Source organism: Zingiber officinale, chromosome 1B, assembly GCF_018446385.1.
Source record: "Zingiber officinale cultivar Zhangliang chromosome 1B, Zo_v1.1, whole genome shotgun sequence".
Taxonomy (NCBI): Eukaryota; Viridiplantae; Streptophyta; class Magnoliopsida; order Zingiberales; family Zingiberaceae; genus Zingiber; species Zingiber officinale.
Window position 1 is genome coordinate 166,532,431 of NC_055986.1, and position 16,778 is coordinate 166,549,208.

At 41.8% G+C, this 16,778-nt stretch overlaps 2 protein-coding genes across 5 annotated transcripts; one reads left to right on the forward strand and one right to left on the reverse strand.

Moving 5' to 3' along the window:
• The first annotated feature begins 9,698 nt into the window (after positions 1-9,698).
• LOC121989347 (homeobox-leucine zipper protein HOX4-like) lies at positions 9,699-12,014 on the forward strand. 4 transcript variants are annotated; one of them, XM_042543344.1, is made up of 5 exons: positions 9,700-10,005; positions 10,105-10,258; positions 10,332-10,857; positions 10,951-11,312; positions 11,393-12,014. In XM_042543344.1, exons 3-5 carry the CDS (start codon positions 10,803-10,805, stop codon positions 11,837-11,839), a joined length of 864 nt encoding a protein of 287 aa, XP_042399278.1. In that variant the 5' UTR covers positions 9,700-10,005; positions 10,105-10,258; positions 10,332-10,802; the 3' UTR covers positions 11,840-12,014. The 4 variants fall into 4 exon arrangements, with proteins under 4 accessions (XP_042399293.1, XP_042399278.1, XP_042399271.1 ...); XM_042543359.1 differs by having other exon boundaries at positions 9,699-10,005; positions 10,105-10,857; positions 10,954-11,312; XM_042543337.1 differs by having other exon boundaries at positions 10,105-10,857.
• A 182-nt stretch (positions 12,015-12,196) lies between these two features.
• LOC121989369 (14-3-3-like protein 16R) lies at positions 12,197-15,842 on the reverse strand. The gene is made up of 4 exons (XM_042543372.1): positions 15,266-15,842; positions 14,936-15,058; positions 13,113-13,229; positions 12,197-12,398 (listed from the first exon to the last, which is right to left on the reverse strand). Exons 1-4 carry the CDS (start codon positions 15,737-15,739, stop codon positions 12,339-12,341), a joined length of 774 nt encoding a protein of 257 aa, XP_042399306.1. The 5' UTR covers positions 15,740-15,842; the 3' UTR covers positions 12,197-12,338.
• Positions 15,843-16,778: the final 936 nt, after the last annotated feature.

Consider the following 16,778-nt stretch of genomic DNA (forward strand, 5'->3'; position numbering starts at 1 on the left):
GTCTGCCTACAAAGTGAGCCAAACATACCCGGCTAGCAGAATCTTTCGAGCAAGTGACTGACTGCCCAAGTGATTTCTACATAAACATTGATGCACCTCTTGGAGAATATACATTACATCATCTGATTGGACACACTTGAGTAAAGGATGAGAAAATACTCTTAGATAAATGATCTCCTACCAACGTGAACTGACTGACCCGTTTCTTGATTATATGTGTTTGCTCCCGATCAGCTAGTAAAATTCTTTACTGTAGAAATGAGATTAACGACGCTCTCCAATCACAATGTAATTCTAGCTCCGCCTATTTCTCGATATGAGCTATTAGTAGTGTGTGCTCCACAAACTTATCTAGAGTTCAAGGCACTAAAAACTAGCTAACTTTGCTAACTCATTTGTCCTTTGGTTTTCTGCTTGGGGGATTTTTTTGTAATATCACCTCTTGAAATTTTACCTTCAACTTCTCAAATGCCTCCACATATAACCTTAGTCATTTATTGTTAATTTCAAAATTTTCCAATAGCTGCTGAGCTGCCAATTGAGAATGTAAGTAGATGAAGACTTGAGATGCCCCACATGCTCTGTCACATGTAAATCAGCTATTAATGCTTCATATTCTGCCTCATTGTTGGTAGGCCGATATTCTAACCGAAGGAACATATGCATTTTATCTTCTCAAGGTGATATCAATAGAATCCTGACTTCACTGCCTTGCCGAGTAGACGACTTGTTCACATAAATTTTACAAATCTCTCCTGGCTCAAGACTTGCTTTCGGATTAATGAACACTTGTCCCAAATTATTGTTGGTTAATACAATAATTGGGTGTGATAGAAAGTAACGGTGCAACCTCCAAGCGGCTAAGACTAGTTTGTATGCTAACTTCTCGAGTACAGTATAACGACACTCAGCATTTTTTAACAAATAACTTAAAAAATTATACAGGTTATTGCTCTTTTCCATCCTGCCTCACCAACATCAACTTGATGACACTTTCAGTGGCGAATAGGTATACCCAAAGTGTCTCACCAACTATATGGGCTTTGCAAGTATAGGTAAAGTGGACAAATAATTTTTAAGCTCATCAACGCCTTATCACACTCAGCATCCCACTGGAACTTGGTGGCTATGCGAAGTATTTTGAAGAATGGTAGACTCCAATCGGATTACCTTGAGATGAATTGAGATAAGGTTGTGATCCATTTGGTCAGGCATTGTGATTCTTTCAGATTACGCGGCGGGGCCATGTCTCGAAAGGCTTGTACCTTGCTAGGGTTGATTTCAATTCCTCACTCTATTATGATATAGTTGAGGAAGCGTCCGCTCTTGGCTTCAAATAAGCACTTGCTGAGGTTAAGCTTGAGTTCGTATTGTCAGGGTTCAACGCGTCTCCTCTATGTCTGTACACAAATTGGTCGCTCGAAGAGATTTAATTAGGATATTATTCATGTACACCTCCATATTTCTATCGCTTTGCTTTTGGAACACTTTGTTGATAAACTTTTGATAATTACCCCTACATTCATTAGTTTGAAAGAAATAACATTATATCAATAAGTTCCTTCGACAGTAATGAAACTAACTTTTTCTTGGTCTTCTTTGGCAAAAGGACCTGGTGGTTTCCTTGATATGCATCCATTATGCATATCAACATAATCGGCAATTGAGTTCACCATCTGGTCGATGCGTGGTAGGGGATAATAATCTTTTGGGTATGCCTTATTTAGATCCATGAAATCCATGCAGACTCGTCATTTATTCTCAGGCTTAGACACTAGCACCACATTTGCTAACCAAATCGGGAATTGTACTTTATAGATGTGCCCGACTTCGAATAGCTTGTCCGCCTCTGCTCAGATAATTTGGTTCTGCTCAGCTCCAAAATCTCGTTTTCTCTGTTTGATAGGCCGAGTGTGTGAGAAAACATAGAGCGCATGTTCCATGACCATCAGTGATATACCCGTGAGTTCTTGAGGTGTCCAGGCGAAGACATCATTATTGCGTGTTAAATACGAGATCAGCTCGGCTTTATGTTTTGGATTCAGATCGACTGCTACTTGAGTGGTGGCCTCTGGTCGGCTGGGATGAATTTGCACTTCATCTTTTTCTTCATAAACTAGCATTGGGGGAGTTTCTTGGATAGTATTAACTTCCACTTGCTAAGTCTTTCAAGTGGTGCGAGTTTCAGTCTTCACTACATCCACATAACACTACGTACTACTAGTTGGTCTCTTTTTATCTCGCCGATCGAGTCATCGACCGAGAATTTGATCTTCTGACAAAATGTAGAGACGATAGCTCGAAACTTGTTTAGTGTCGGTCAGCCTAGAATTAGGTTATAAGCTGAAGGCGCATCCACCATAATGAAGGTTGACCAATGAGTCATCATCAAGGGCTCTTCTCTCAGAGAGATAGTCAATCAAATTTGTTCGATCGGTGGTCGTTGTTGATTTTGATCAGTAGCGACGGTCCATTCAGTCGATGATGATGCTGATGGTGGGGAGATAGTGAACACTAGCAAAACCCTTAACTAGCTGCTCAGTGCATCTCTTGGTTATATTGATAATAATCTTCAGGATTATGAGTCCCCAACCTATAGTAGGTGCAAAACATCGGAGTCCATTGGTGAGGCTCGGGGAATCACGTCCGATCGACTTCTACATACTAGACGACATTCGACCTCCGCTCTTAGTGATGTGTCGGATAATCCCATCGAGGTCCTGGGGGTGGTAGATGAGGAGGAGGGGATCAGCGCTTAGGGGCAGAAATAGGAACCGACATCATCACTTTTTTTTCCGAGTGGACTGAGCTTCTTCCACGTTGATGTACTAGGTTGCTCGTCCGAGTAGATGGCCGAAGTCTCTTGGGAGCTTCTTGATAAGGGATCGGAAGAGATCATTATCAGTGAGCCCATAGGAGAAGACACTCACTAAGATCTCCGAAGTGGCCGAGGGAATATCCATAGTCACTTAGTTGAACTTTTTAATATATACCCTTAATGTCTCCTTGGGCCCCTGTTTAAAGGAAAATAAGCTCAAAGTGGTCTTGTGGTGTCGTTGGCTACTGGCGAAGTAATGGAGGAATGTCTTGCAAAAATCCTTGAAGTAACAAATGGACTCGACCAGGAGTCGGTTGAACCATCTCTACGCCAAGCCAGAGAGTGTGGTGAGGAACACTTAACACTTAACTCCGTCCATGTATTAGTGAAGCATGACTGTAATTTCAAATTTGAGGAGATGGTCTTTTGGGTTGGTCATTCCTCCATATTCTCCGATCGTCAGAGATTGGAAATGACTCGACAACTTGTCCTCCAATATTTCTTGGGAGAATGACATCTTGAGGGAACTGTTAACCATCAGAGCTTTCCCATTCCGAATATCCCGAGCGGGAGTGTTTTGATCAGAAGATGATCCTTGTGGTCTCTCCACTCGACCCATCTCTTCAAATGACGTGCAAAAAAATGCTCAGTGATATGCGATCGATGATGGGGGCACGAGCAAGAGGCTGGTCGGATGTGCAGGTGCTTGTGTGAAGCCAGCAGAGGGAGGAGGAATCAGCTGTCACCTAGTCGGGCGTTCCACTCGGGTTTCGTGCTCAGTCTGAGTGCCAGTCATAGATACAGGGTCATTGAGTAAAGGACACTCGGTCGCTATTTATTGTTGTTGTACTAATATCTGTTCTCGGGCGGTTATCGATAGCTCCAAATCTTCTTGCGACAAAGTTATTGTGGTAAGCCGTCCAATCTTCTCCATCTTCACGTTTCATATGTAGGTAAAAGTACCCACAGACGATGCCAAATTTTATCCTATCTGAAAGCGGGAAAGATAATGCACTTGGCAAGTGACTCTGATGTTGACTATATAAAGACTCCAAGCTGAAAATAATGACTCCAAATGGTCCTGCGTGTCAAAGGAAACATTAGCAACCAGGCCAGGGAAAGGTCCCCGATGCAAGTACTTTGACGTTCAAGTCAATGATCGATCGAATAATAGGTAGTGAACAATAATGAACAATAGATGCGTAACATTTTTATAAAGTAAGTGTACCCGTACCTATAGATGGAGACCCTCTTTTATAGTGTTAATTTTCCTCTCTACGCGAATCTTGATGCATTGCCAACAAAGGACATACCATAATGATGCTCTGACATCTTTCACAAAATGGACCTGCAATTTCTGTATTTTGCAGGTAGAAACTGTTGGAGCAATCTGGGTACCCTAGGTTTTGATGTTTGAGCAAAGGTTTAAGTTAGATTTATTGTTGTATTTGATATGCATTGTGAGTGTGCAGGATACAGGTACAACAAGGAAAGTCCAAGGGTGAGTCTTGGCAATGTAAGTCCAAGCATGTAGTCTTGGCAACGTAAGTCCAAGTGTGATCTTGGCAAAGGAGGAAAGTCCAAGGATGAGTCTTAGCGGTGTAAGTCCAAGCATGTAGTCTTGACAACGTAAGTCCAAGTGTGACTTGGCAATGGATGAAGTCCCGGAGGCACGACCTCTTGGCAAAGGAAGACCCGACAACAATGACAAGGCCGATGGAAGCTCCAGAAGGTAAGACGTGAAGGATGGGGAGGCATCCGAGGGACGCAAGGCTGATGGAGGAGGCTAGAAGGCTAGGTCTAGGTTGGTCGGGCGAGAACGAGTGCTGAGTGGATGTACTCGGGGTAAAATCCTAAAATTAGGGTTTACCGTAGCAGTACTGTAGCGTCACTGTAGCAGTACTGCAACGTTACTGTACCAGTACTGTAGCAGTCGAATGGTGGTTTCATCAGTCGACTGGTGCAGTCGACTGGTAGCGAACAGAGGGTTAGTATCGAGTCGTTGGGCTGCAACGGTCGAATTTCCACGAAGGGCAGTCGACTGGTAGGCGGGGTTTTCTAACCCGTGGCCTATATAACCAAGCATTGGAAGCTTAGTTGAAGTTGACGAAATAGACTTGGTTAAAGCCTATTAGAGTCTCCCAAGCCCTCGTGTGATTGGTGTGCTTGTATTCAAGTGTTTGTGGCGAGGTTTCTCCACCGACAAGGAGCTTGAGCTAGCCGGAGGTTTTCCGGGGAGTCATCCACCGACGGATCGGGATCGTCCACCTTACGGACAGCCGTGGAGTAGGAGCTTTATCTCCGAACCAGGTTAAATCAACGTGTTAGTGATCGATTTGGGTGAGTCGCTATTCACCCCCTCTAGCGGACGTCAAGGTCCCAACAAGTGGTATCAGAGCTAGGTGAGCTCTTGTTGGACTAATCGCCATGAGAGCGGCTAGAGGAAGAAGATGGAGTCGGAGGGACCTCTCGGATGGGACATCCGAATCCCACCTCCATACGAGCGCGAGAACTTCGACTATTGGAGGAAGCGCATGGAGATGTGGTTCCAAATGAATTGGAACCAATGGATTACGTTGGAGGAACCGTTTAAAGCTCCAACGGACAAGAAGGGAAAGCGTCTCCGACGTCGATATTGGACCGATGAGCAAAGGGAGCAATCGGAGACGGACAAGGAGGTAACTAGAATTTTAATTAATTTATTACCTCCTAATGCGATATTGAATGTAGGTGAATATGAGAATGCAAGTGACCTTTGGAAAAAGATAATTGTGCTTCATGAGAGTCCTACACAAATCCAAGAAGAGGAGGAACTCAAGGAGAAGGACTCATTGGTCCAAGAAGAGAAGGATCAATCGAATGTTGACACGAGCTCAACATCTGAGGAGGAGAAGGAAGATGAGAAGGTATCATCCACATCTTCAAGGGAGGAAGAAGTGGAACCGTCCACATCTTCAAGTGAAGAGGAAGAAGAGCAACCCAAGGAAGAGGAGATCTTGGAAGCTCAACCCTCCACCTCAACTACCAAGAAGAGCACAAAGGATCACATCAAATGCTTTGAGTGTGGTAAGATGGGGCACTACAAGAGTAGGTGTCCTTCGCTCAAGAAGGTAAAGGAGGTAAACCCTAAACTCACTAAAGTTAATTTAGAAACTAATGTGAGTTGTAGGAAGAAGAAGGAGAAGAAGCACATTACGTGCTTTACATGTGGTGAGTGGGGTCACTACCACACAAAGTGCCCAAGGAGAGGAGAGCTCAAGAAATTGGTGCACTTAAAGAAATGGGAAAAGAAGAGGAGCACAAGTCAAGGGGGAGCTTCAAAGGTAAAAGGGAAGGTAATCCCTATTTTGAAGTTTAATCCAATCTCCAATTCTTATATGCTTGTTAGAAATAATGTAGATTATTTACCTAAGCATAATCATGGATTTAGGTATAATGATAGAAATAGGGTTAACATGGTAGATAACCCTAAGAAATCATACACTAAGGGTAGACCTAATAAGACCCAAACCACTTTGCCTAAGGGAAGGAAAGTGGGTGAAAACCTAAGCATTAATCCCAAGAAGGGGAGGCACATGCCTAGGAAGGGTAGGTCTAGGAATGTCCATGATGGACATATTGATTCTAGGGTTAGAACCCTAGAATTGGAAAATCAAGCCTTGAAGACAAAGCTTGAGGAAATGGAGAAAGTCCTAGAGAGGTTCATTATTGGACCTAAAGGACTTGACTTGTATTTGGGTGGTCAAACACCCAAAATATCAAATTAGGTCCCTCCAAGACCAAAAGGAGGTCAAGTGCTAAGGTAGCACATGACATTGGTAAGGGAGGTGTGACCAAGGATAAGGGAGAGTCATCTAAGGCCAATAAGAAGGAATATGCTAGGGTGGCATATAATTATGGCAAGGATGGGATGTCCAAGGTTAAGGACAAGAAGAAATTAACCGAAGACAATGTGTCTAAGGTTAAGAAGGTGAGTTTTGTAGGCCAAGTGTTACCCGAGGTGCACCGAAGTGGCCTAGCCATAGTGGATGAGTCACCAAGGGAGGTGACTAAGGTTAAGATTCCTAAGGTTAGGAAGAGCCTTTGGGACCCATGGTAGATGGGTTATCAAATGTACCAAGTGGTTAGGAGACAGACTTGAGCCTCTAACCCAGTGGGTTGGCACAATTGGGATATGTTTCGTGCATGGAAATATGAATTGAGTTCATATTGCATGAAAATTAGTTTTTTATGTATATATGTCATATAAACTAATGTTAGGGATGCATTATGGTTTAGTATGGGCAGATACATCAAGAGGAAGCCAAAACTAGGACTTTAGGTCAAGGTTCAATTGAACTTTTTAGCTAGTTTTGTGTTTTGTGTCAATCTTAGGATTGGTGATAGATATATTTTTATATATATTTTTCCCAAGTAGATATTGATATAATAGATCTCTCCACAAAATTTGGAGATTTTTAGAGGTCTGTGGAATTTCTGGCGCATTTCTGAAGTTGGCCAGAAAAGATTAATTTTTTCATGAATAGTGTACCAGTCGACTGGTACACTTACCAGTCGACTGGTAACACTGTTCACGAGCACAAAATGTCTCTGTAAGCTCGTTTTCATGGGGGCAGTCGACTGGTACTTCTTGCAGTCGACTGATACGGTCTGAAAATATTTTTCAAGCATTATAAAATGACCAAAAGAGTGGTGAACATGTATGTAATCTTATGGGGGGATTAATACATGATGTTTATGGTCATTAGAGGTCAAAGAGTCCAATAATTGGGATATTGTTGGAGTTTTTTTTTTTTTTTGATGTATGGCAAAGGGGGAGAAGTTTAGGTTTAAGTGAGAAACTTACATACTTTTGCAAGAAATCCTAGCTCCAGGGGGAGCTTAGGTGAAGGGGGAGCGATTGCTCATTTATTAGCAAAAGGGGAGAAGTTTACCTTTGCAAGAAATCCTAGTTCAAGGGGGAGCTTAGGTGAAGGGGGAGCCTAGGCTTAGGTTCCATGATTTATGCATGTATAGATTACATATATTTATTTGCATATGTATTGCTATATTGTTTCTCTAACTTAAACGGGTTGTCAAACATCAAAAAGGGAGAGATTGTTGGAGCAATCTGGGTACCCTAGGTTTTGATGTTTGAGCAAAGGTTTAAGTTAGATTTATTGTTGTATTTGATATGCATTGTGAGTGTGCAGGATACAGGTACAACAAGGAAAGTCCAAGGGTGAGTCTTGGCAATGTAAGTCCAAGCATGTAGTCTTGGCAACGTAAGTCCAAGTGTGATCTTGGCAAAGGAAGAAAGTCCAAGGATGAGTCTTAGCGGTGTAAGTCCAAGCATGTAGTCTTGACAACGTAAGTCCAAGTGTGACTTGGCAATGGATGAAGTCCCGGAGGCGCGACCTCTTGGCAAAGGAAGACCCGACAACAATGACAAGGCCGATGGAAGCTCCAGAAGGCAAGACGTGAAGGATGGGGAGGCATCCGAGGGACGCAAGGCTGATGGAGGAGGCTAGAAGGCTAGGTCTAGGTTGGTCGGGCGAGAACGAGTGCTGAGTGGATGTACTCGGGGCAAAATCCTAAAATTAGGGTTTACCGTAGCAGTAATGTAGCGTCACTGTAGCAGTACTGCAGCGTTACTGTACCAGTACTGTAGCAGTCGACTGGTGGTTTCATCAGTCGACTGGTGCAGTCGACTGGTAGCGAACAGAGGGTTGGTATCGAGTCGTTGGACTGCAACGGTCGAATTTCCACGAAGGGCAGTCGACTGGTAGGCGGGGTTTTCTAACCCGTGACCTATATAACCAAGCATTGGAAGCTTGGTTGAAGTTGACGAAATAGACTTGGTTAAAGCCTATTAGAGTCTCCCAAGCCCTCGTGTGATTGGTGTGCTTGTATTCAAGTGTTTGTGGTGAGGTTTCTCCACCGACAAGGAGCTTGAGCTAGCCGGAGTTTTTCCGGGGAGTCATCCACCGACGGATCGGGATCGTCCACCTTACGGACAGCCGTGGAGTAGGAGCTTTATCTCCGAACCACGTTAAATCAACGTGTTAGTGATCGATTTGGGTGAGCCGCTATTCACCCCCTCTAGCGGATGTCAAGGTCCCAACAGAAACTTCTTGTGTACAACTTGCATAAGTGATATTCCTTTGATTCTCTGACAGCTGTCTCACAAAATAAGAAGGAGGAATGTTGGGTTGTTGGGTTGAGGGACCCTTAATATGCTGAGCTAGCAACTCGATCGAGTTCCTTCCATAGTCCGTTCGGATGTCACTTGCAAGAGTAATCAGGTTGGATTTAAGGAATGATATCGGGGACTCGGTTTTGGCCTCTCTGCTTGCGCCAAAGAGTTCAGTCGAACTAAGTATCCAACTTTTCCGATCATACCATAGGTCTAATCGGTTAGATCACCCGACCGAAATAATCGACCGTGTTATCCTGAGGAGCGAGGAGGATTCGACTCTGAATGATATTTACTTGGCTCGTTGTTTCATTAATACTGAGGGACTCAGGATCCGACCGGACCAACGATCCGATCAAACAACCACTCAATCGAGATGATCGGCCGCGCTGGCCCCGAGCGTTGACTCCTCATTGACTTTGATCACTATATCAACAATCCTCTGGACTTTGACTCGATTTCGGGAGTCCTACATCATTCGTCGTATCAATAGTTTTAACTAATTTAAAATAATTTTAATTAAATTTAAGATTTTTTATCAAATTCATTAGGATATATATATATATATATAAATACAATATAGATTTTTTAATAAAATTAAATTAGCTATTATAATTAGAATAAAGATAGTTTTTAAATAATATATATGATGTCTTTTTAATTATTGAGAGTTACCTACCAAAACAAATAGCTCCCAACTTTTCCTTTCTGTCCACCTTATCTTCATCTTTATGTGTGGAGGATTCCACCTGCTCCAACACGTTGAAAAAAGAGACTCGGCATTCGCTTTGATGAATGATCAGAACGTTGAAATCGCAATCGATGTTCAGTGAGACGACGTCTTGTTCTGTCCTGTGAGCTTCGTTTTGGATTCCCTGCCAAGTTAGAACATGCAGTATAAGATTAACAACGTGAAGTTCATTTTTCAAGTCGATATGTTTTGTCAGTGCCTGCCTGCAAGCGATTTTTGAAGGGAGACGTCAAGTCTTGCTTCTGCTTTGCAGTTCATAAAGTAAAGTTACTTTATCCCTAAAGAAATTCTACTTTCATGGCTTCTCTTCCTCAAAAAACCAGGAAAAGGAAAAAAAAAAATGGAATCAATCTCATGCAGCTCAATAGACCAGCTTGCTTGTCTGATCACTGCTACTTTAGGCTTCACCCTCCTTTCAGAAGCTTAGAGTACTAAGCAGGGAAAGAGATGCACCTCGATCGCAATCTGACAAACACATGATGAAATCTTAGATTTCTCATGTCCTTTGTTTTAGGTACCGAACAAATTATTTCTGTGATCATCAGGTCTCCGTCTAGTGTTTCTTAATGACTAATTAATTACTGCAGCAATATCGTATTTTGTTCCATGATCATTCAGCCTGCTCTCGTTCATGATTTCGCGATTGTTCTTTCTGCTCAGAAATTATTCAGATAAGTAAAATGTCTCCAATTTGTTTAATTGACCAATGTGCCGACAGAGCACTATGAACTTTGTCGTGTTCTTCTCGTTTTTTTCCCTTTGCTTTCGTTTTCTTCTAGACGAGTGGAATGTTGCTCTCAGAAAAGTTAGTGTTTTTAGTTCTGTAATTCCACAAAATTTAATGTCAATACTCAATATATACTGACTCAAATATTCACGTCAGTTCTGCCACCTTCCTTCCCTTCTTTCCCTTCTCTTCTCCGGCCATACCATTACTCTTTTACTTCGGGGTTCTTCGAGCATTTCTCCTCCCTTAGAACAGATAATTAATCAAACACAACAAACGACACTGGATTCTTCTTGCACATCCCTCTACGAGTAAACGAAAAGAAGCAAACATGAAGAGGAGAGCGATCAGCATCACAGAGAATTCTCTGATCCCTTCTTCCTCTGGTATATAAATATATATGCTTAGCTTGTTGGTGCTCTGTTCTTCTTCCTTAGATGAGATCTTGATTCAGGTTGTAAATGTTGAGCTATAATCAGCAGGAGAAGAGCAGGAAGCAGCAGGATATGGCAGAGAATTATTGATCCAGGAAGAGGAGGAGGAGGAAGAAGAGGCCGGCGGACGAGGGACAGCGAAGAAGCGGCGATTGAATGCAGAGCAGGTGAGAATTCTGGAGAAGCACTTCGAGGAGGAGAACAAACTGGAGCCGGAGAGCAAGGTGCGGCTGGCCGACGAGCTCGGCCTCCACCCACGCCAAGTCGCCGTCTGGTTCCAGAACCGCCGCGCCCGGTGGAAGACCAAGCAACTCGAGCGCAACTACGCCGCCCTCAAGGCCTCCCACGATGCCCTCCGCTGCGATTTCGACTCCCTACACCGCTACAACCAGTCGCTCCTCTCCCATGTTTGTAGGAAGGAGACACAATTATATTGTCGTTTATGCTCGACGAACTAATAATTTTGTATCTCTTGATTCGGACGCAGATAAAGAAATTGCAGGCGAAGCTCGGAATGAAGGAAGATCCCATGGCTGGCTCCGATACTTCGACGAAGATCGCTGAGGAATCGGAAGAGCTACCTCCGGCCGCGGCCGTCGGTAAGGCCGACGGCGTGTCCGACAGCGACTCGAGCGCCGTCGTGTCCGACGCCACTGCGGCCAACGAATTCGTCGAAAGTATGACTCAGCTGATCTATGCCCCCGACACATTTTCCTTCGAGTTGGCCGCCGGCGAACTTTCTTGTCCCGATTCGGTGAACCTCGTGGATTCGAGGACCGAATTCCTATACCAAAGCCCTGGAGCGACGTTAAAGATGGAGGAGGAGGGCAAGGACGAGGAGGAGTTCATCGGTGCGTCTTGCTTCGACTTCTTCGCCGACGAGAAAGCTGCGGCGATGCTGAGCTGGTACTACTCCGGCGAGCGATGGAACTAATCGAGAAGAGCACCGAAGGATTCGAAAATAATATGAGGGGAATTGGAGGGGTTATCCAACAATTTTGTTTTGTGAATTTATATTTAAGTATTCCTCCAAATAGTAAAATAGTAGCTCATGTACAAAGAAAATATTAAATTAACACAGGTTTGGTCCAGCAACCTTTTCCGATCAACTTTGTTATTTGTGATGGAACAGATTGGAAGCCAGAAATCTTAAGAGCTTCAATTTCAGTCGCATTTTTCTTTTGGGCAATGTGTATAACAAATAATTGTATCACAAATGCCGTATGCTGAAATTAGATTTCATTAAGACCACAGACATAAAAGATTGAAGAAAAGAGACGAGGCAAAGATCTAACACACGCAAATGGTTTGGGAATAAGAACGCAGGTGGTTCATTACACACTTCATGTTCATGTACTGATATTAAATTCAATCGCAAGCTAAGCACCATATAAATCTTAAATAAAAGCACATATATGGCCAACCATTTAAAATTAATGCTCATCTCCATCCTCAGGCTTGCCTGATTCTCTGATGTCATCTACACCATCCTCCTGCAAAAATTTAACCAAAAAAAAGTTGAACATTTGGCTTGAATATAAATATTCTTAACTACAAAGTTAATTGTAATTGAAACCAAATTACTATGTAAATCTTATCCTTCTATTAAACTGGATTGAAGACTTTATCGATACTAATATTCAATCACTTTTTAATTACATTATTAGATTTTTCTTCGGCATTCTACCTCTGCCATTTACAATTTATGCATCGAATCATTTGAACTTGCCAATTTATGAAATCCCCGTTCAGAATTGAATATTTGCATGCTACAAAAGTTAAATTATTTGTTATTCAGTATGCTAATAATGGAACGTGTTTTATAATATTAAACACTTGAAATGATGTCCTTTTTAAGAAGGTAAAGCTCAGTGGTATTTTCTACAATTGTAGAGATGTGGCTTAAATTCTAACGGGTAAGTGAAGATAGATTAAATTCAGTGATTCTGATTTTTCACATTTGGTATTTTGCCATCTAACCAATCACCTCAAGTTAATAATTGTAATTAATTTTCAATTTATTATATATCAGACTATCCAACTACCTAAGAGGTGATATTTATTAAATAAAACTAAAACTCTATGCTACTGAAATTTATGCTGAATGAAGGATTTAAACACCACTTATCTTTAAGTCTTATCAAACTACCCACATTGGCATACAAGGAGACCAAATTGGTCTGTCGAAGTTAAGGTTGAGATATTACCTGCATGTCTGAAGTCCACAGGGTGAGATTATCACGTAGAAGCTGCATAATCAAAGTGCTATCTTTGTAAGATTCCTCTCCAAGTGTGTCCAGCTCTGAAATTGCCTCATCGAAAGCCTGACCAAAGATGAAAGAAAACTTAAGAATAAGTTGCTCAAAACAACTAGCTTCAACAAGGAGGACCAGTTCATCCAGTAGTTGAGCAAGAAAAAGACAACTCGAAACCAACTGAAAATGGGGCATAATAGTGGGAATCAAAAGGATTTTACTTGTATGCAGGATGATAATGGGGCTATTAACATATCTTATTTCTCCATTTTGTCTGCGAGCTACAACTCAGTACAAATTGTTGAACATGCAAGAATATAAAATCAAGATGCTAAAGAATGTCATTTTAGACAAATAAACCTTTGCATAATATGTTAAGAAACATAGAAACAAACAGCATAGTCATTTAGAGAGGCAATGCTATTCTTTAATTGGTTTCCACCAGAGTCATTCCATATCACAAAAACACATATCAAGAGGAGTATTGAGAAAAATCCTGAGCTACTTGTGATGGATAACAACTGTATATTGGCATATTAAAAAAGCAAAGATACCAGTAAGACTATCGAGACAAATCCCTGGATATTTGTGATACCAAAAGGTGAAGAGGAAAGGGTGTTTTCATGGCATGATTTTATCCTTGCAAGAAATCTCAATAAACTAACAACACAATAATTAGACAGTTGCTGCATGCAGTATTTGTCTCAACTATAAAATGAAGGGAAATGGTACTAACCAAGTTTCTCCAGTTGATAAATGTCACCTAAACAACAATCTGAGAAAAGATGCTGCATGCAGTATTTGTCCTTCCAACTCTATCATGTAAGCTCTTTGAAACTTACATATTCTGAAAAAAACTAAATTAAATATCTCAACTACAACATGAAGGGAAATGGTATCAAGGCACACACTCTCAATTGGAGCAAAAAAGGTGAAGCCGTCACCTTCGCGGACAACCTCACTCTCTCTCGAAGGGGGTAAATCACATGGGGCATTTGCCCTAGCGCAGCGGCCCTTTGCATGTGGGAGGTCATGCACGTGCTGGAAATTGATCCCAAAATCTATTGGAGGAACCACTTATACAGGTACCAACTGCACCAACCCGTGAGAGCAAAACACACACTCCCAAGAACTAAGTTTCTCCCGTCAATAAAAGTCACCTAAACAACAATCAGAGAGAAGATGCTGTCCTTCCATCTCTATCATGTAAAATGTTTGAAACTTTCATATTCTGAAATCAAATATCTCAACTACAAAATGAAGGGAACTGTCGCTAAGCACACACTCCCAAGAACTAAGGGTGCGTTTGGTTTGCACCGTTTTCATTTTCATTTTCTGGAAAATGCGCGTTTTCTAAAAATAAGAAAACGACTTTTTGTCATTCTCTGTTTTTCTAGAAAACGATAACCAATTTTTTAGAAAACGCGCGCGGAAAACGCAAACCAAACACCGTTTTTCAGAAAACCCGCGTTTTCCAGAAAATGAAAATGGAAAACGTGCGTACCAAACGCCCCCTAAGTTTCTTACTTTTCTCCAGTTGAAAAATATCACAACAATTGAGAAAAGATGCTGCATGCAGTATTTGTCCTTCCAACTCTATCATGTAAGCGCTTTGAAACTTACATATTGTGAACTAAATTAAATATCTCAGCTACAAAAAGAAGGGAAATGGTACTAAGCACACACTCCCAAGAACTAAGTTTCTTCCGTTGATAAATGACAACTAAACAACAGTATGAGAAAAGAACATAGAAAGAATAATTTGATGGGCTTACCTGCTTGGCGAGAGCACAAGCCTTGTCTGGCGAATTCAAAATCTCATAGTAGAACACCGAGAAATTTAGAGCCAAACCAAGCCGAATTGGGTGTGTCGGTGTTAATTCTGCCACAGCAATGTCCTGCCATAGCCAACTTCAATCAAAACCCCCAATACCCTTACTCTATTTAGAAATCATATGACAGAGTCCATCTAGATAAAGATTACAGTGTTTAAGGATCCGAAAAACAGTTTACAAGTCGGAGACGGTCTTTCAGTCAAACGAAAGTCCAAATTGGATGAGAGTCAAATCAAAGAGATCAAGGACAGAAACAAGAGGGATCTGAACCTGGGCGGCCTTGTAGGCTGAGAAGGTATTCTCGGCGGCATCCTTGCGATCGGGTCCAGTCTTGAACTCGGCCAGGTATCGGTAGTAGTCGCCCTTCATCTTATAGTAGAAAACCTTGGAGTCAGCAGCACCAGAGGCCGGGATGAGGCTAGAGTCCAGAAGACGCAGAATACCGCCGCATATCGATGCGAGTTCGGACTCGATCCGGGCACGGTAGCCGCGGATGGTTTCGACGTGGTCGTGATTGCCGCGTGTCTCCTCCTTCTGCTCGATGGAGGAGACAATCCTCCAGGAGGCGCGTCGAGCTCCGATGACGTTCTTGTAAGCGACCGAGAGGAGGTTGCGCTCCTCCACCGTGAGCTCCTCTGCCTCCGCCGCACCGACGACCTTCTCCATGTACTCCACCATCTCCTCGTACCTCTCCGCTTGCTCCGCCAACTTCGCCAAGTAAACGTTCTGCTCCCTCGCCGCCATCGCTGCTCGAGTCACTGGCGAGATATCTCGCTCTCTTTTTTTTTTTCTTTCTGGAGTTGGAAAAGAGGAGCCGGGGAAGAAGAAGCGAGGAACGAGAGGAACCGATTGCCTTGCGGTAGTAAATAACCCATTTCCATACCGGTTGTTTATTGGCTGGAAGTCGGATCCGTGTCCAACGAGATAGTGGCTGTTTCAGCTGTGAGGTAATTAATTTCTCACTACAAATAATACCTTTCTTTTCGTGCTGTCTGTGGGTCCCACGATTGACCGCTTTTTTCTGACCGAAATAAAGTTACACAGTAGGATTCACATCCTGGTTTACCCAGGCGATTTTTGAATAGGGAAGGGACCCATGTTTTTAGAGTCTTAGAATGTAGACGGAGGTAACTTGTTGGGCGGATAGTGTCTTCCTTTCGGTCCTTTTAATGCCCGACGTGGCCGTGAGGTGTTTAATCTTATCGTGAGATATTCTGGACTATATTTTACTGGAATTGCAAAAGCTAAAAAAAAAACTTACTAAAAAATAAATTTATTTATAAAAATAATATATCGCTTCTGTTTGAATGCGATAGAAAAATACTTTTTCAGAATTCGGTGCACTTTATAAAAATATTTTCTTTCTAAGAGACTTTGCTCAATTCAGTATTTTGATTCTGTTTCCATATGAACATGCCGTCCATATTGTAGCATAAATATTTCATGGCATTTCTATAAAAATGGTTAAAATTATAACTTTATATTGATTTATTAATTTAACTTTATATTTTATGAATATGATAAATTTTATATTGTAAAAACTATGTAAAAAAATTATGTATACAAATTCACTATTTAATTTTAGTTTTCATATTATTTATTGACGAATATAGTTTTTTTTTATAAAATAGATACAACTAATCTACTATAATTAATCTTATTGTGTTAAAAGTTAACTTTTTTTATAGTGTTTAAAGAAATTTTAAATGTATCTTAAGTATCAAATAAAAAAAAAATCTTTTTTTTTTTGGCTAAATTAAATGAATGTTGTGTATCGGGTAAA